The following is a 17,420-nucleotide window of genomic DNA, read 5'->3' as shown; positions in this document are numbered from 1 at the left end:
TTGCTTGCCTCTGCAGCCCTGGTCTTTGTTGGAGGTCTCCCATCCAATTGCTCACCAAGGCCAACCTTGCTTAGCCTCTGAGATCTGACGAGATCGGTCTCACCTGGACTATCCAGGTCCGGGTACCTACTACTAAGATGCTACCGAAATCAGAAGACTAAGTTTAGTATTCCAACATAACTGCCCTGGAAGGAGACTTGTGTATGCTTCCACTGCTGCTTTTAAGCCTCTTTTTTTCCAGGTTGTGACTGATTTACACGGCAATGGCGGCAGCACCAAACTACAGCAAAATACATCTACACTATTGGGACAAAAAATATAGATAAGATGGAGGTAGCTAAGAACCACGTTCCCTTGAATCCCTGTAAAGAAAGGTGAAGTAAAAGTGAGACATATGGGAGGCACAGAGACAGCAACCCCGCCCTGAGCCCATTCGCGGGGAGGGAGGACCAAAAATCGAATGAGTGAATGAATGAATGAATAAATAACCAACCAGGAGTGTGCACAGAAGTTGCATTCAATTTTGTTCTTTAAATAATACCTCTCATCCAAGAGTACACCCCTCCCAATTTTCAGTCAGATAGGAGAAATCTAGGCTTTGGCACAGAAACTGGACTTGCTGTTTGTGCCTCCAACTATTGTGCACCAGCTATGAAAAGCAGACAGCAAGGCACCAGAATAGCCATTTCTAAAGATTCCCAATTTTAAAAACCCTAACCGTTGGATTAATGACTATACCTATATTAAAGAAAGGAGGTGATTTGGTTTGGTTTTTGATTTGTTCACTTCCAAATGCACATGGCTATTACCTACAGAAAACCCAGGAGATGTCTAGGCATAAAGAGGCTCCTAGAAAGTTTAGGAGGGGAAGCACGAACGACAGATCAGGAGTGCTGACATCAGAAACTGAAAAATCCAAACAAAGCCTTCTCCTGATAATGTCAAGGAGGAAAATCACTTTTATCACCAACCTGAGAAGTTTGTGAAAAGCCGTGAAAAAGTAGAGAAGCGGTTTCGGTGCAGCCACTGTTGCGCTTCCTGAGGTGTGGATGTTGGCAGAAGGTTCTGCAACAGAATACAATTTTCTTAGAATGCTGAGAAAATCCTTAGAAAAAAAATACTTTCAAGCGTCACGGAATGTCACTTGCAGACTCATGTGTAAATGCGGCCACCGGAGGGAGGAAATCATTCTAAACACAATGTGGGCTTACTCAAAAAGCCTGAGTGGTGTAACGGTTAGAGAATTCAACTAGGATCTGAGACTCAGACCAAAAATCTCACTCTGCCTGAAATTTCACAAGGTGCCCAATTACTCAATCAATCCAATATACCACAAAAGGTTGTTGTAAGTTTGAAACTGGGGAAGGGGGGTGTATGCCACCTTGAGCTCCTTGGCGGAAGGGCAGGAGAAAAATGTAGCAAGACAGACAAATTCCTCATAGATGTCTGTGCTGGTAATGGGACACAGAACGCGACACACGGGACTTACATCTGTAACTGGAGCTGGAGGTTCAGGTTGGTGATTTGGAGACCCGTTTCTAGATTTGCAAAAAGAAACAAGAAGTCGGTTGAAATTTGCTTCTCTCCACTTGCCACCCAGCCTATTTAGGCACATGGTTTGACTGAACCACGTCTTGTCAAAGGAACAAAGCAGGTTGAACACCAGCCACCCATGGGATCAAGCAGAGCCGCCCAAACTTTTCCATCAATTCTCCCCTCTTTAACTATAGGACAAAAGTAACCTTATGTGACCTTAACTGTGATTAGCTATAATAAACATTTAGTTACCCATTTCAAATCCAGATCAAGGCTAATTTCAGTTGCTTCTTAACACAGGCGGTGCTAACATAGATTTTTAACCATGGTCCTCTGGGGGAGGCAAAGGGGAAGAACTGCACTCAAGTAGTGTGTGTGTGTGTGGGGGGGGGGGAATATGGAGTTCACTTTTGCTTTTCTATGAAGGAGGTAAGTAGGAGAAACAAAACAGCAGTTTTCTTTGCTGTTTTTTTTCCTCCCAGTGGAGTTTTTGCAGCAGATAAGGGAGCCTTTTCTCTCTCTTTCAAACCGAAGTCACACTAAGAAAGAGTGTAGGTAATTTTCTCCTAGACATTGCAAACCAGCAACTAAGTAAAAAGTTCCATTGCTTGGAGGAGTTTGCAAAAAAAAAAATAAGCTGCATGGCCCAGACTTACCCTTCACTGATGGAAAAGCTGCTGTGCGAACTGCTAAAGCCAGGGGATGACACATTATTGACATATGTGATCTCTGGCCAAGGAGAACACTGCAAATGAGAATCCAGCTGTGAGATACCCAGAATGCACCACAGTATTTCTGAACTCCAGAGTTTGCTTCCAGTGGTAAGGCTTAGGCATTTGTTACGCAAGCACAGATCTGACATTTGGAGGGACGGCAGCTTCCATGCCTACAGGAAGGGCTTAGGCACACCTAGCAAATATGGGGAAATGGGGCTCAGAACCAGAACAAGGCTGGCTGGATGTCCCATTAGCAAGTGGGAATTGTGTAGGACACTGAAACGTCCTCTCTCTTCCTTGCCCCTTACTTGCCAAATAACTCCCGCCTCTATCGTCTTTTCACTTCATTTAACTCCAGCCTCTGTGGTCTTTTTAAACTACCCCAGGCTCTGATAAACAAAAAGCACCCCTCATTTCTTTGAACTCTTAAGCAAAACAAACTGTTATTTATTCTGCTGTCATCATTTGCTCTAGGAGGAGGCCCCAGAGTACACACAGCTATAGTTTCTTGAAAGCCACAGGAAACAAGGTTTACTCTGAAAATTAATCAAGCATCAAAGCTCATTGCTCTCCCCAATTGACAAGGATGAGAGGAGATTAAGAAAAAGCCAACTGAGTGGGGGGTTTATTTGTAAGACAACAGTTCATCAGAACTACATCTGTAAGTGCAAACTCTATAGAGTTTTTTTCAGTCACACATCTCTCATAGTAAGGGTAATCAAAGAATGATAAAAGGAAGAATTTTTCCAGCTCTTTGAATTCATCCTTATGCAGGGAGTCAGGATTCGAATCAGTTTGTAATTCCGGCCCGAGTTAAACATCAAGTTGGGCGCATAGAAAACCTTACCCATGTGGGGTTCCTCTTCAAACTAGGTCACTGACACCAATGCGCATATTGATATACAAGGGATTCGGGTTCTGGGAGTGTACTGCATTGGGTGCCCCAACTACATGGACAGTGCTTCCAGAAATCTTACTTAAAAGTAATGCTGAGCACAGAGGACGCAGATGTGTACAGACCCGTGCATACAGAACGAGGGACAGATGCTATTCTAGAACATAAAGGTACAATTATACTTGGCGGAAGTCTGATATTCTTCCTACTAGACCTACATGAGCTGTAAGGAACAAATATGTCCTGAGCTAGGGCTGGAGAACTCTGATTAATCTTACCCTTTATACCCTGACCATGACCTTGGCGCAAAAGGTAATGACACTGTGGTTGTGGAATTTCCTGCCCACAGGTGTTCCCTGGGCTGACTCCCTCTTAGTCCTTATATCCTGTTTTAAATGGCACCCTTCCCACTTCAACACTGGTTGCCTTACCTCCGTAAGTATCGTCGTCTCATATGATGGCTGATACTTCTCTTTTTCTTGAGGCGTGCGCTTCTCCATTTTCTCCCTGTCCGTCTTTTGTTTCCTATCAGCTCCTTTGGGCTGGAAGCCAGACGTTTTAGTTAAACTAATGCTTGCAGTCTACAAAAGGAAATGCCGGGCAAAAAAACCTCTTCTAAACAGACGAGGAGATCACAGAGGCTGGCTGTGTACATAATGTTTTTGCCCCTCAAATATATGATGAAAGCTGGCAAGAATGAGAAGGGAGTGTGCTATGGAACCTCTGAAGTTACTGATCTTCTGCAGAGACACTTCTAAACACTGCGGGTTTTTTTTGAAGTGTGGAAAAGAAATGCCAGGACTTAAGCCTAGAAGAGAAATCACTCTGCTTCTCTTTTCCACTTGAACTGGACGTTATCAACGTAGACATCTAACCAAGACTGCAAAGAGAACAACTGCAGGCATATACTGGCCTCTAGCCTAAGAAATCTTCCTCTAGCCTACGTGGCTCTTGCACTGGAGGAACAACCAGCTGGAGGAAGTTTTCAAACTTTGCTCAGGGGAGCGGAAGGATACAGGCCGCTGGCTTCTGCCAGGATTCCCTCTCCCTAGACAGGACAACTGGGGCTCTTCCATGGCTACATTCCTACTAGAGCTTCCTGCACAAATCAATGCGCTCTTGATCTTTGGTATTAGGTGAAGACCTCTCAACACTAGAGGCCGGTTAGGTGGGCTATGAATGAGCCCACTTGTGTGGGAAGAGCGGACTATACATTGAAGAAAATAAATAAATAAATAATTTTACTACACTGCTATTTATTGAAGATTAGGGCGTTTGGGCAGAGTTTGTTTTATTAGGGCTTTCATTCGAAGCTTGAAATATTTTTCCTGTTGCTGTGTTTTGCATGGAAAGCATACCAGGGTCAACCCCAAAGTTAAAGGATCTCAGACAGCTGATGGTCAGAAAAACCTCTTTCTTACCTAAGACTCGGAAAAATCACAGCCAGTTACAGCGGGCAATACTACACTGACACAGACCGGCGATCTCATGTCATAATAGCGTGACATACAAGGAGAACCCTTCCGGGGTGGAAAGGCAACTTGCAAGTTTGAATATTGCGGCATCAGTGGGTTTTGAGGTGCCAGTACTCTTTTTTGTGTGTGTGTGCGCGCGCATGCCTCTCTCTCTCTCCCTCTCTCTGTAATGCGCCATCCAGTTGTGGCTGATTTATGCCAAAGCCTTGCTGGGGTTTTCAATAGAAAAGATTAACAGAGGTGGTTTGTCACTGCTGGCCTCTGCAAAGCGCTCTCCCTTGGGAGTCTCCCATCAAAGTACCAACCTGGGCTGATCAGGGCACTGGTACTCTGTACAGTGCCTGCTGAAAAAAAACTCCTATGCGGCAACTATGCTCAGGCACAGGCAGATAAAGAACAACCAAGGTGTGGTTTATAAACCTTTGTAAAGGGGGGGGGGGAGGACAGGGGGGGAAAAACGAAATGCATGTTCCCCAGAGGTCTCAGTAAGAGCACTAGACTGGCAACAAGCCCTAAGGGGTGCAAGTGAGCTGAGACTGGTATTCAACTTTCCTTACTGGGGTTTAAAAGTTCATTCTGTAAATTAACGCCAACATGAAAAACCTGTTCTCCGGCCAGTCCGGCACTTCGCATTCCCTTGTTGGGAGCCCTGCAGATCTTTATCTGGTAAACGCTACGGAATCTGTCCCCCAGTCCCTACAAGGAGCAGTAACTGGAAGTGGACAGCGTGGCGAGAGATAACGCATAAAAGCCTCTGTCCCTCAAGTCCTCTGTACTGTTCCCAAGAACTTGGGACAAACTATACTAGCTGAACAGGATCAACCTCAATCACACGTTATAGGGAGGGCACACAGAAGTTTCTTTTGTTTTACGAAGGAGCATTCAGCTTGCCTCTCCAGTCTGTTCCCCTAACACAATTCTCTCCTTAACACGGAGAGGCGGTGGATACCCTCTCCTCATCTATGAACCCCCTTTCTCTAAAAATCAAGTCCCACCTCCCATTTTCACATACGATTGAGGCAGACCTGGATTAAAAAATAAAAACCCTGCTTATTACTGTTGCATCTAATTCAGGCTAGAAAAAGCGTATTCACATGGCCAGCCCTCGTACATCCACAGTTTCTCACAAAATTAAGAATGCCTAAAGTTTTCTTGTAGGAAACAATCTTGTATTTCATCCACAACATTTTCAGCTTAACGCTATATTTTCATTATCTCTAGCTCAGAGAGTTTGCAACCACAGGTCACACGGGAACGGCATTTTGTTTGGGGAGCAGAAATTGATACTGTAGGGACAGGACAGCTCTGGCCAAAAGACGTCTGACTCGGCCATCCTTGGGAGAGAACAGTTTTTCCTCTGGGGATGGGTCACTCGGCCAACTAGGTCATGCGACGGTTTAGGAGTCAGAAGTCTATTTAGACTTCACTATGCAAGGAACTCAAGCTAGACATCCAAACAAAACATATGAAGCACCGACTCCAAAGTTTTGCCTAAAGAAAACTAGTTCATTAAGATTGCAATTATTCCAAGCTAGCGTATTAGGAAGGTATTTAGCATGAATTCAGGCTTCAGGCTTCTAATGGGTCGGGGGGAGGTGTGTGGAGATGCAGGTCCTTTCTAAGACCTACACATTCCTGAATATCTTTTGAGAAACACGTATTAGTATTACCAGGGCTTTTTTTCCTGGGAAAAGAGGTGATGGAACTCAGTGGGTTGCCCTTGGAGAAAATGGTCACATGGCCCCGCCCCCTGATCTCCAGGCTGAGGGGAGTTTAGATTGCCCTCCACTCCACCAGCCATGTGACCATTTTCAAGAGGTTCCGGAACTCCGTTCCACCACGTTCCAGCTGAAAAAAATCCCTGAGTATTTCTATTATTATAGCCTGCTTTTCTCACTCAAAGGAGATTACAAAATACAAAAAGCAATTCAATCAAACAGCAAAAATCTCCATCAAACAGAAATAGGAAAAGAACTACAGAAAACTGGCAAGTAATGTACATAAAAGGTGCTTACAGCAACACAAACAATCTAGGGCTATTTCCTCATTGTTAGGGTAAAGGCAGATAATATTGCTGGTGTATATGATGAGCATCTGAGGCCTCGGTGACAGGTGCCATGGCCCTTGGATGCATGAAAGGCACAGAAGAGGGGTTTTGCCTATGGAAGCAAGACTGCCCAAGACTTCCAGCAATGCAGTGTCTCGTCTTAGGAAACCACTTTATTTTGCTTTCCTAGTCCCATTTCAGTCACCGAGTCTCCTCCAACACACACATACCTTGAAGACTTTGATCTGGCAGCTGGCAGAATGCAGGTGCTCTGTATATTCTCCATTCTCATTTTCCTTAAAGGTGTCAATCTGGACTCGGAATGGCACACCCTTCTCTCCACCATGCTTCCTCATCGTGAACTCCGTACTGATGCAATGCACCTGTAAGAGATGTGCCAAGCCGCAGCCTTATTGTTGGTACAATGAAGGTGGTGCATGGACTGATCAACAATTACCATGTTAACAGCAAAGGAAATTCACTAGCCTGGGAACCCCATTTGCCGTAACAACCTCGGAAAGCATAACCACGGAGAGAAGCATAGCCCAGCGTAAGGAACTAAATGGGGAAAGTGTGCATGCATGCAAGAGAGAACTCGTCAATGAGTGACAGAGGAGAGTAGGGACCATGGATCAGATTCTGTGGAAGCAAAGTCAGAAAATCCTTTCAGCTTGCTCCAAATTATCTTTCAGCCAGGACTGGAAAGCACACCCAGCAGGTGTTTGGCTTCAGAGCTCGGGGCAGACATTAAGTTTTCCTGATCTCTTCGAAGGACCACGAACACCACTCAGCTTTTCATGTGATCCTGTCATCTGCCCCTGCCCCAGCCTGCCAAGTTCTGCACTCTCCCGGCTCGCAAATCCACCTTGCACTTTTCATTGCAAACTAGAGTTAATCATAATGTCTGCACCAAGTGGAATACTAACCATAGGTAGCTTTAAACCAGAGCTTGTAGCCCCTTCTCTAAACTCTGCAATGAAGTCTGTGGTAGAGCTTGGGGGGGGGGGGTGAACAAGGAGAAGGAAAGAAAAAATCAGCCTAAGGGCCTCTCTTGACCTCTTAACTGTGAATAAAAGAGTGGAAATGTTGCAAAAGCATGCAGTCCCAAGGTTAACACAGTGGGTTATCTTGCTTTTTCTTTGTTTAGACACAGTTAAGGTTTTCAGGTTCTACAGATCAGTTACTTGTAAAAACCACGAAGGAGAAACGGGGTCTTAAAATGGAGAGAAGGGAAAACAGCAAGGACGACATGCTTCCAGATGTCAAATTCTGTAATCCAGAATGGACAGAACAATGGTCACTTGGCAGACAGTTTTCCTAGGTCGCTTAATGACTCTGCACATGGCCAGCGAGCAACTCAACGCATCAGCACCATGCCGCTAATGGAGAGCTACTTCCACAAATATGATAGCAAGAAACAGGGCAACTGAGCCTTCAGGGCAGACAAAAGAATCAGTAATCCCAAAGAATAAGCCTCAGAGACATAGCCTTGATTCCCAGCAATTCATTTATCTTCTACAAGGTACATCTGCCCTTCAGAAGGCTTCCAAGAAGGTCAGCCCTTTGTTTACTTTGGCAACAGTTGCTTTACCTCCCAAAGTATTTAGGAAGGACTGAACCTAAGCGACAGCTAGGTAGCAGAATTCCTTTCCCCATTTCCCCCCTGCCCTAAAAAACAACAGGTCATGCATTCCCACAGCACTGAAACAAATGGCAGCTTTGCCCAGCAGTTTCGGCACTCTGGGCCGCCACTTAAGTTTCTCAAGTGCAACTGGCGTTCTCTTCAGAGCAAGAGTTCTCAGAGTGCATTGTATGAAACCTCCCAAGCGGAGACTACAAGTCACCAAGCCTTCCCAGCTGTGATGAAGAGGAAGGCCTAGCAGTCTCCCATAAGCCATGAAACTGGCAGCCAAGATTTTGAAATGATACTTAAAAGATGTGGTGCCCCGGTAAAACTAAATCAGAGGGAAGGCTCAGCGGAACTTGGAGCACACCTTAAAGCAGGAACAGAGTTCTAACCCCTGAACTGGATGAGGATTGGATCAGGAGGAGCTAGATGGCATCGATCGAGGCATACAGCAGGTGGTGCTGGTGCAGTCAGGGGAAAGGTTACGTCTGCCCTGTCATCCGTCAACGCATTTCACCCTGACCACCAGTACGGTTAAGCCGATGGAAAGCCACACTTTTATGCTCTCTATGCACCACCTAACAGAATGGTACCCTCCCCGCAAAACAGTTACTTAGACTTACAGGAGTAAAACAGATTGCTTGAAAGTGTCACTGCTATCTTGGCTCCTTGTAGTCACAGACAGAAAAAATCTAGAAGCAGCTGGTATACATCTCAGTTTACCTGAATGAGCCCCATGGCGCAGGGTGGAAAGCTGCAGTACTGCAGCCCAAGCTCTGCTCACGACCTGAGTTCGATCCTGGCGGAAGCCAGGTTCAGGTCGCCGGCTCAAGGTTGACTCAGCCTTCCATCCTTCCGAGGTCGGTAAAATGAGTACCCAGTTTCCTGGGGGTAAAGTGTAGAGGACTGGGGAAGGCAATGGCAAACCACCCCGTAACAAAAAGTCTGCCAAGAAAACGTTGTGATGCAACGTCCCCCTATGGGTCAGTAATAACTCAGCGCTTGCACAGGGGGCTACCTTTACCTTACCTGAATGAACACAGAAGTCCTCTTTGAGGGATCCCAAAGAAACTCTACAGTATTCAGCTGTGTTGGGTTTGCCCTGGGATCGATTATGCCCACAGACATTGGAATATCTGCAGAAGACAAAAGCCACATACAGTTTGGAGCAAGGCGGGAAGGTGCGTGGCAAATGCTAGCAGATGAGCTTAGAACATACTAAAAATGTTTAAGAGACTAGATGACTGAAGGGGGGAAGAGATTCAAGCAATCAGCAAATGTGGCAGATTACAGAACCAAGCGTGAGGCTACTACAAAACATGCCTGCAAAGCCATTTAAAAAGAAACTTGGAGGCTGCAAAAGATAAGGCGGTGTGTACTACGCACTAAGACAGCCCCAGAGTTCTGCATCAAGAATCAGATACCGTGGTCTGCGATTTCACCTATTTTTCATGACTTGTTCTGTTTTTATTAATCATGGGGAGGAAAAAGGAGCAATGTAGGAAACAAAGCACCTCGTCTGTTTATTTTTTTTGCACTGGAAATCTTGCGCAGGATCTGCCAGCCCAGCTTCTGAGAAATTAGCAAGCACTTTCAATTTCCACTCTGTGCAAAGGCAGGTACGTGTGCCCACTAGCCACTGCTATGGACATACAATCTGGATCATCGTTTCTGCAGTAGCTACGCTTGTGCTCTTCTTGGAAACGATGCTTACAAAGCAAATGGCTCAAAATGGCCTATGGTAAGACTGTCAGGCCACATTTGGTAGGCACCAGGGCTGCAAGGAAGGGGGTGGGAAATCCTCTGTGGTACGTGAAGTAAGGCAAGAGGTTGTATCCTAAGCATGGAGTAAAAGCTTTTGTAATGTCTGAGGCTTGCCTGGTGACTGTTTTACTACCTTTTAGGCACCAGGCCAAAATATTTCTCTTGAACCAAGTTTTTTAACATGGTCTGCTTTATGGTCTGTTTCTAACCCAAAGGCTGCTTTCGTTATACCATTTTTGGTTTCTTAAATGTTTTTATGCCTCTGACAGGCCCTTTGCTTGTCTTTACGATTGTATTATATTGTTTTCTCATTTTGTCAGCCGCCACAAGCAGGTCTCAGGAGAGGCAGCATGTACATTTCCCATGTAAAAAAAAACCCCTAAAACCCATGAACCAAGTCATCCCATGTCGCACCACAACTAGGGGTGGCGCTTCCCAGTCCCCTACAAGGAGTGTTTTATAAAAAGCCACTCTGACACCACGCCAGAAAATAGGGACTCACCAATATCAAGTATTCTGTCCCCTGGCCTATTCCATCTCCAGCCTTCAAGTTGTTGATGCTCAGTGTACTGAAGCCGTCTGTCGTGAAACACCACCCTAAATATACTCTGGGCAACAAAAGATTGATCTGGTTATAGAGGGCACACCTGGAAACTCATTTTGAGCTTAGGGAAGTGGAACGGGGCAGGTAGGGAAGGAAAGAATGTTTTCTCCCCAACATACACGTGCTGTACACAAAATCTGGAATGGGAACTGGTGCATTGATGTTCATGCACGAGGAAGGCTCTGCTTACATTATGGATTGTGTGAAAGGGGCATAGTGTGTCAATGAGGGCACACATGGCTTTGGTTCATGTTCAAGATTCTGCTCAAAGAGGTGGAGGGAACATGAGCCCAAGACACACTCCCACATCTCAGCATGTTTATGATCTATTCATCTAGGGCAACGTGTCAGCACGAATCAAGTTTCTGGACTCATTCACACATGCTTATACATTAATCGATCCTCTTACAATTGATCCTGGCAACAGCATGTACAAAGAGATCCCATTAAAAAATGACCTTTGAAGTGATAATATAATAACAACATTCAATTTATACAGTGCCATTCAGGGCAACTTAACACCCACTCAGAGCGGAATGGTTCTCCAGATTAGGTATTAGAGTCCTGGAATTCTTAACCACACCACCAAACTGCTTCCCCTATCAGTTGTTTTTGATCCGTGATCTCCAATTACAAACTCGAGCCATCACTTGATTGCCCCTGTTAAGTGATGAACACGGGATGCTGTCAAACAGTGCACTACAGCTACAGGCATTTATTTCATGGTGCCTTCAACTGCTATTCTAAATTCAGTCAATTTGGCTCAAACTCTCATTTTTAAAGCTCAGTCAAAACACTTCTTCCCCCATCACATATGTAAGACAGCTGCAATATTTCCTCTGTGTCTGTGAATCGCTGTCAGGAAAAAGATCCCTCTAGCGAGTCTTAGGACTGTTATCAATGAAACTGGACTTCTAAGTTGGCACTGGAGATGCCAAACGTTTTCAAGCGGAACGCATTTCTAAACTTCTGGAGATGCACTAGCAAAGTAACTCCATCGTATTTTCTCCCTCCCAAACACACCTCACATCAATGAATCCTGAACCTGTTAACTGTTCATGTTTAATATTTATAAACACAATGCTGAGCGACTGGTTTATTACAAGGCCATTTTGCCCATCAAGGGGAAGCAACACCAGATTTGCCAAGGAACCTCTCAGAGCCTCCTCTCCTATGTAACAGTGTTCTTCCCTCCAGGTCCTGTGACTCGCCTGTGAGAGTTTCATAACCCACCTGTAGATCCCCCAACCCACTCAAGAACCACTAAATTAGACATCTCTCAGCATGACTAGGCAATCGTCTCGGCTGGTGCTTAGTTTGAGTTACTTTCCTCCACATTACTTCCTATGATTGGCCATCTTAATTTTCTCCCTGGCTGGCAAGATCTACCCAAAATGCACAGATTTGCTTCTCGTTTGTCAGATGAAGAACGTTGGAGTTGGTACAGAGGGCATGCTGGAGCTCTCAAAGGAGACTAGGAGCACCTCTTTTCTACTTCTTCTCCACAGGGTTTTGGCCATCTTAGAAATGAATGAAGAGCAAAGGGCTTTTGGTAAGCAAGCTCTGAACCCTATTTGGATTTAGGTCTAGTACCAGACAGCGTAGAAATGTTTGCATTTTTCTACTTTTATACCTTTTACTCGTTTTTATGCATTTCCCACTTTCTACCTTTTCAAATCATGTGTACATTTCTGGCTTGCCATTTATAATAAATATCATTTACTCTTTGAAACGCCTCTGCTTTCAGCTTCTCTCTAACTATGCCTGGGTTTTGGTTATGCCTACCAAGTTCTTTCCCTATTAGTATTAGATAAAGGTGCCCTTAGCTGGATAGCCCAGGCAAGCCCTATCTCAACAGATCTGAAAAGCTAAGCAGGGTCTGCCTTGGTTAACAATTGGATGGGAGACCTCTGGAAAAGACCAGGGTTGCAGAGGCAGGCACAGGCAAACCACCTCTGTGAGTATCTTGCCTGGAAACTTCCAGTAGGGGTTGACATAAGTAACCTATGACTTGACAGCACTTTCTATGATCAATCCTGGAAACTGGTAGATTATAATTCTGGTCACTGAAAGAGGCAGGGAAAGTTCTTCAAGGTCTCTGAAACTCTGGATAGTTGCTACATGTTCTGTGAAGGTTTTTGACCTTTGATTGGTTCAGGCAAGATGGCTCACCTGGAAATGCAGCGATTTGTTACTGAAAAACCTCCCTGCACATCCCCACAGACTGGATCCTTTCTCAGATTATATGTGAACCAGCCTATCATTATGAGAGAGATGCAGAAGCACACAAACGAGATGCGCCTTTTTTGCAGGGGCTGTATTCGGCACACCACAAAACATGGTTTCTGATACAGTAAATATGCACCTGAAGCGACCTTTGTCCTTGGACACTACTTGTATGCTTTCTAACCACTCCTCAGCCCACAAAGGGAAGAAACTCTGCACCCTTTCCATTAAAGGAAAACAGACTTGTTGACACGACATTGTGCCTCCGATTCCAGGGTGCGCATGACACAGCATCTAAGGAGTATGTAATCTCTCAAAGGCGGGGGGGGGGGAATGAAGTACGGGAGGAAGCTGGGAAACGTCGGTGGTACCTAGACTAAACAAACCCCTAGTATGGGAATCTGTTGTTTTGGGGGACACTCAGTGTTTTCTGACTAAGGCATGCCATACTCCCCCAAACCACTGACTTGTTCACAAAAGCAGCTGCTCAAACTTTCCCTGCCTGGAAATCATTTTATGTAGTAAATACTGGAGTTACAAACCCTGGAGATTTAGGGCCACATAAGACATAATGACAGAGATCCACAATTAGAATTTCTCTGTTTTTTCCTTTTAAAAAAGCCAATTAGCAGCCCGCCCCCCCGCCCCCGCTGCTTTCAAAATCTAGGAAGTATAAGGGCAGCAAATATTTAGACCTTTCCTCCCATGGTTTTAAAGAATCCTGTGCTGCCTTTTTCCTCCCATGGAGCTAATTATAGCTTCAGGGTGGCGGAGGGAGGCTTATAAAATCATGGAAGTAAACGAGGACAAGATTAAACACACTCCTTCCCCATCTTCAAAGCAGCCATGGGGAGGGAGGCACTGCTAATTAGCTTTGAGGGAAAAAATCCAAACACTTCTTCCATAACATCTACTCAGACCCTTTCAGACTGGTTGCCACAGGACAAAGATTTTGCAATAACATGCAACAGCTAGAGAGAAAGAAGCACCCAGGGCTCATTTCGAGGGGGAACGCACAGGAACGCAGTTCCGGCAGTTCCCCAAAGAGGTCACATGTCAGGTGCCCCCGCCCACCTGACTCTCAGACATTTTGAGCCCGTTTTGGCCTGGATTGGGGCCGAAACAGCCTGGCTCGGGCCTCTGACAGGTGGTGGATCACTCTCCCACTCAGCAGCGGGCCAATCCTGACCATTTTGTGCCCCTTTTCAGCCCCCTTTTGCCATTTTGAGCCCAATTTTGGCCCTGAATGGGCAGGATTGGGTACAAAACAGCCAGAATAGGTGATGTCAGTGGGTGTGGCATATGCAAATCAGTTATACTAATGACACACTTCCGGTGATGGCAAGAGGCATGGCATATGCTAATGAGTTATGCTAATGAGTTCCTCCAGCTGTTTTTCTACAAAATGACCCCTGGCAGCACCTAATTATGAATCTTAAAGGCAAGACACCTTTGCCTGAAAGAGAGGACGCTCTTTGTTTTTAAGGCACATCAGAACAGTTATTTTCCATGCACACTGCCTGATCCCCTAGCTAAAATAATGCCACTTTCATTTTAGGGAGAAGTTGCGGAGTAAGGACATAAATTTCAGAACATCTGCACCAGACTTGAAAGATCCACATGGCAGACTTTTGTTCCCCAGGTGTAATCTCAATTCTGAACAGGTGGAAATGTGCAGGTAGGTGGTTCTAAGACTGCCCTCCAAGCCTCTGTTTCCACATTCTCTCCCCCCTCCTTTCTCTGACAAGTAAAAACTGAATATTCTTTTTGCTAAACATGATTAATTTTCTTCCTGTATTTGTTTAAGCACTCAAAACAGAAAGAATTGCTCTGTTTCTGGGACTTACACTGCCTCCCGGGCTTCAGAGTACCCTACGTAAGGCATGAATAATGGTCTACTGAAAGCCAGCTGGTATGCTGGGATCATTCTGTCCACTGCTCTTGTTTAATGTTCTGGACACCCTCTACAGTTAACGACTGCAAGGCATTCTTTTGTCACCTGGATTTGAAATGACTGTCATGGTTATTCTGTATGCCTTACATGGATTCATTAAAGGCCAAAATTCTCTGACAGAGAAGCAAGTGTCTCTTTTATGCTGCCTCAAAGCAACTCGCAGGACTTGCTATTAGATGATGTGTCAGATTTGAACTTGGGAGTACACAAATGGTAGTTTGGAAGCCAGCCATACTTTTCAGTCCCCTGGCCTGGCCTGACACCATCTCTGAGGCCATCAGAATTAACTGAGCACTTAGCTGTTATACTTCCATTCTCAATACATCTCTCTGCACCTTATGCTCTTCCCGTCTGTCATTCACAATGTCTTCCTGTCTGCTAAACTTCCTTCATTGGAGGGTAATCGCAGACATTTCTGAAGTCCCCGCCTATAAACAACAATACCACCAGGACTCAAATCCTGAAGAACTGGATTCTTTTTCCTATTGTGACCTCACATGGGCTGTAGTGAAGTGGCATTTAGAAGGGGGGGCTCCTCCATTTTTTTCAATCCAGAGGAAACCAAATTATATTTATCTGTTACATTCCCCTTGGAGCTCAGGCCAGCATATATGATTTTAGTCCAACCACCTAGCCTGGATCCTATATTCCTGTTCTGCTTAGGGACGAAGAATTAGGGAATTCTGCTAAGGGAATTCCACCAATTCCCCCCTCCAACTTGCCCTGTGAAGTGGATTAGCCTGAGTGTGGCTGGCCTAAAGTCACTTGAGCACCATTAAGGCTGAGTGAAGATCTGAAGCAGAGTCTCCTGAGCTTTAGTCAGATATAGTAACATTAGACTGCAGTGGATCTACCATGTATGTAAACCCTTGTTTAAAGTACTGGTTAGAATTGTGGGTCAGGACTGGGCATCACGAAGCCTCTCCCAAATGGCAGCTCCTGCCCCTTGCGCCCTTCTCTTTCTTCCTTGCCAGCTTCTCAGATTCTTGCCTCCCCCTCCCACTTTGTGACAATGAGGAGGGGGGGGGGAGAGGCTGACTGGCAACTAGTAACTTTATGTTAGTAGGTGGAAGAAAGGGGGGAAAGACTGGAGAATAGGTAGGAAAAGTGGAAGCAGGAGAGAAAGGTGTGTGCAAGCACAGGCTCTGTCTTGGCACTGCTCCTTCCCCTGCCCAACCCCTTGCCCAGACCCCTGAAGTGTCTCACTGCCCTCTATCTGCTGGGGGAGATGTGCTGCACTGAGCCACTTGCCGCCCACCTTTTGCTGCCATCCATCATCTTTTCGCATCTCCTCTACCCTGCACTGTCGTCCCCCCCATGCACACACACCTTCTCAACCTCTTGGGCCAGCCCTTGATGGGTCACCGTAAGTAAATTTGGACTTGTGGGTCACCATATCAAAAAGGTTGGGAATCACTAGTTAAACTACCCTGAGTCTTTTGGAGAGAAATGATCATCCTCCGTAAAACCAGCCAACTCACCTTTACAAGTTTCCCATTAAGTTCAGGTAACTCTCCCATTTTCCTATTGTCCAGCATTCTGATTTCGTAAGATTGACCTGAAAAAGAAGAGCTCTGGTGTGTTTACCACAAAAACAAATCTGCTTATCATCAGTTCATCATATAATAAGATTAAGAAACGCAAGTATTTGAAAGCAACTATGGCAAGCGTAACCTCAACGTCCCTCCAACGCTTGGAACACTTTTAGAGTTATTTTTTAAAGGGGCTTTTTAAATGAATGGCATATCCACATGTGTGTCCATACAGCCCTTTAATTAAATGAAAGCACTTTCCTTTAGGAGTCAAGCTGATTTGATCAGAAATCTGCAGCAATTCAGTCCAGCTAACTGTGCTGCTCTCCTGACCTGTACAAAACTTTGGGAAGCGGAAGATACCATCGGTAAGGGATTTTTATCTAAAGTAACAGTGAGTCACCAGGCCAAGCGTCAGGGGAGTGATAAGGGGAAAGTCATTGCCAGCGCACCAGAGAAATCACCTGTACACAACTTGCATTTTACAGGCAGCAAGAACTGCAGACTATTTTAGACTTGGAAACAAGGAACCTGAAAGTGTTTTGATGAACACTGATGGTGATAACAGAAGTGAAACATCTTCAGAGTTCAGGCTATGTTGAAATGATATCTAGGGTTAAACTGGTAGGAGAGATAGAATTTTACCTCTTGTAAAACTGTAAAAACTGTTGCTGTTTTCAGTCGATTCTACATTAAATGTTTGCTTGTACTCAAGCCCCTTGGAAGAGCATGCTTTGGAAATAAAGGATATACGCAAATGGCCAAACTACATCTTAGGATTTCCATCTTTTTTGGCACTATACAACTCCACCTATTGATTGCATCCGATTCATCCAACATATTCAACTGAACATGATTCAAATTTTCCTCAGAAATCTGATCTAGCTTCTCTTCACCTCCTTCATTTCATACTTCCAGGCTCCAAATATTAATACCCACCAGTACTCTTAACGGCTCAACAAGCAATCTTCTGGCACGATAAAGGCTGATAAATTTATTGTGGCATAATAAGCTTTTATTAGCCAGAGACCCACTTTGCTAGAC

General features: G+C 45.0%; 1 protein-coding gene across 1 annotated transcript in view; it reads right to left on the bottom strand.

Annotated features, from left to right (window-relative positions):
* TFCP2 (transcription factor CP2) overlaps positions 1-17,420 on the bottom strand; it is a 44,340-nt gene that overhangs the window by 9,690 nt on the left and 17,230 nt on the right. The window contains exons 3-10 of the mRNA XM_055003634.1: positions 16,326-16,402; positions 10,563-10,668; positions 9,326-9,432; positions 6,900-7,052; positions 3,579-3,689; positions 2,193-2,281; positions 1,490-1,538; positions 972-1,065 (exon numbers count right to left, since the gene is read on the bottom strand). Of these exons, the coding sequence (XP_054859609.1) occupies positions 972-1,065; positions 1,490-1,538; positions 2,193-2,281; positions 3,579-3,689; positions 6,900-7,052; positions 9,326-9,432; positions 10,563-10,668; positions 16,326-16,402 (786 nt within the window). The remainder of the gene's footprint in view (positions 1-971; positions 1,066-1,489; positions 1,539-2,192; positions 2,282-3,578; positions 3,690-6,899; positions 7,053-9,325; positions 9,433-10,562; positions 10,669-16,325; positions 16,403-17,420) is intronic.

The sequence above is a fragment of the Eublepharis macularius genome, chromosome 19 (genome assembly GCF_028583425.1).
Source record: "Eublepharis macularius isolate TG4126 chromosome 19, MPM_Emac_v1.0, whole genome shotgun sequence".
Classification (NCBI taxonomy): Eukaryota; Metazoa; Chordata; class Lepidosauria; order Squamata; family Eublepharidae; genus Eublepharis; species Eublepharis macularius.
The sequence above is the reverse complement of the archived record's forward strand: the minus strand, read 5'-3'. Positions and strand labels throughout refer to the sequence as shown.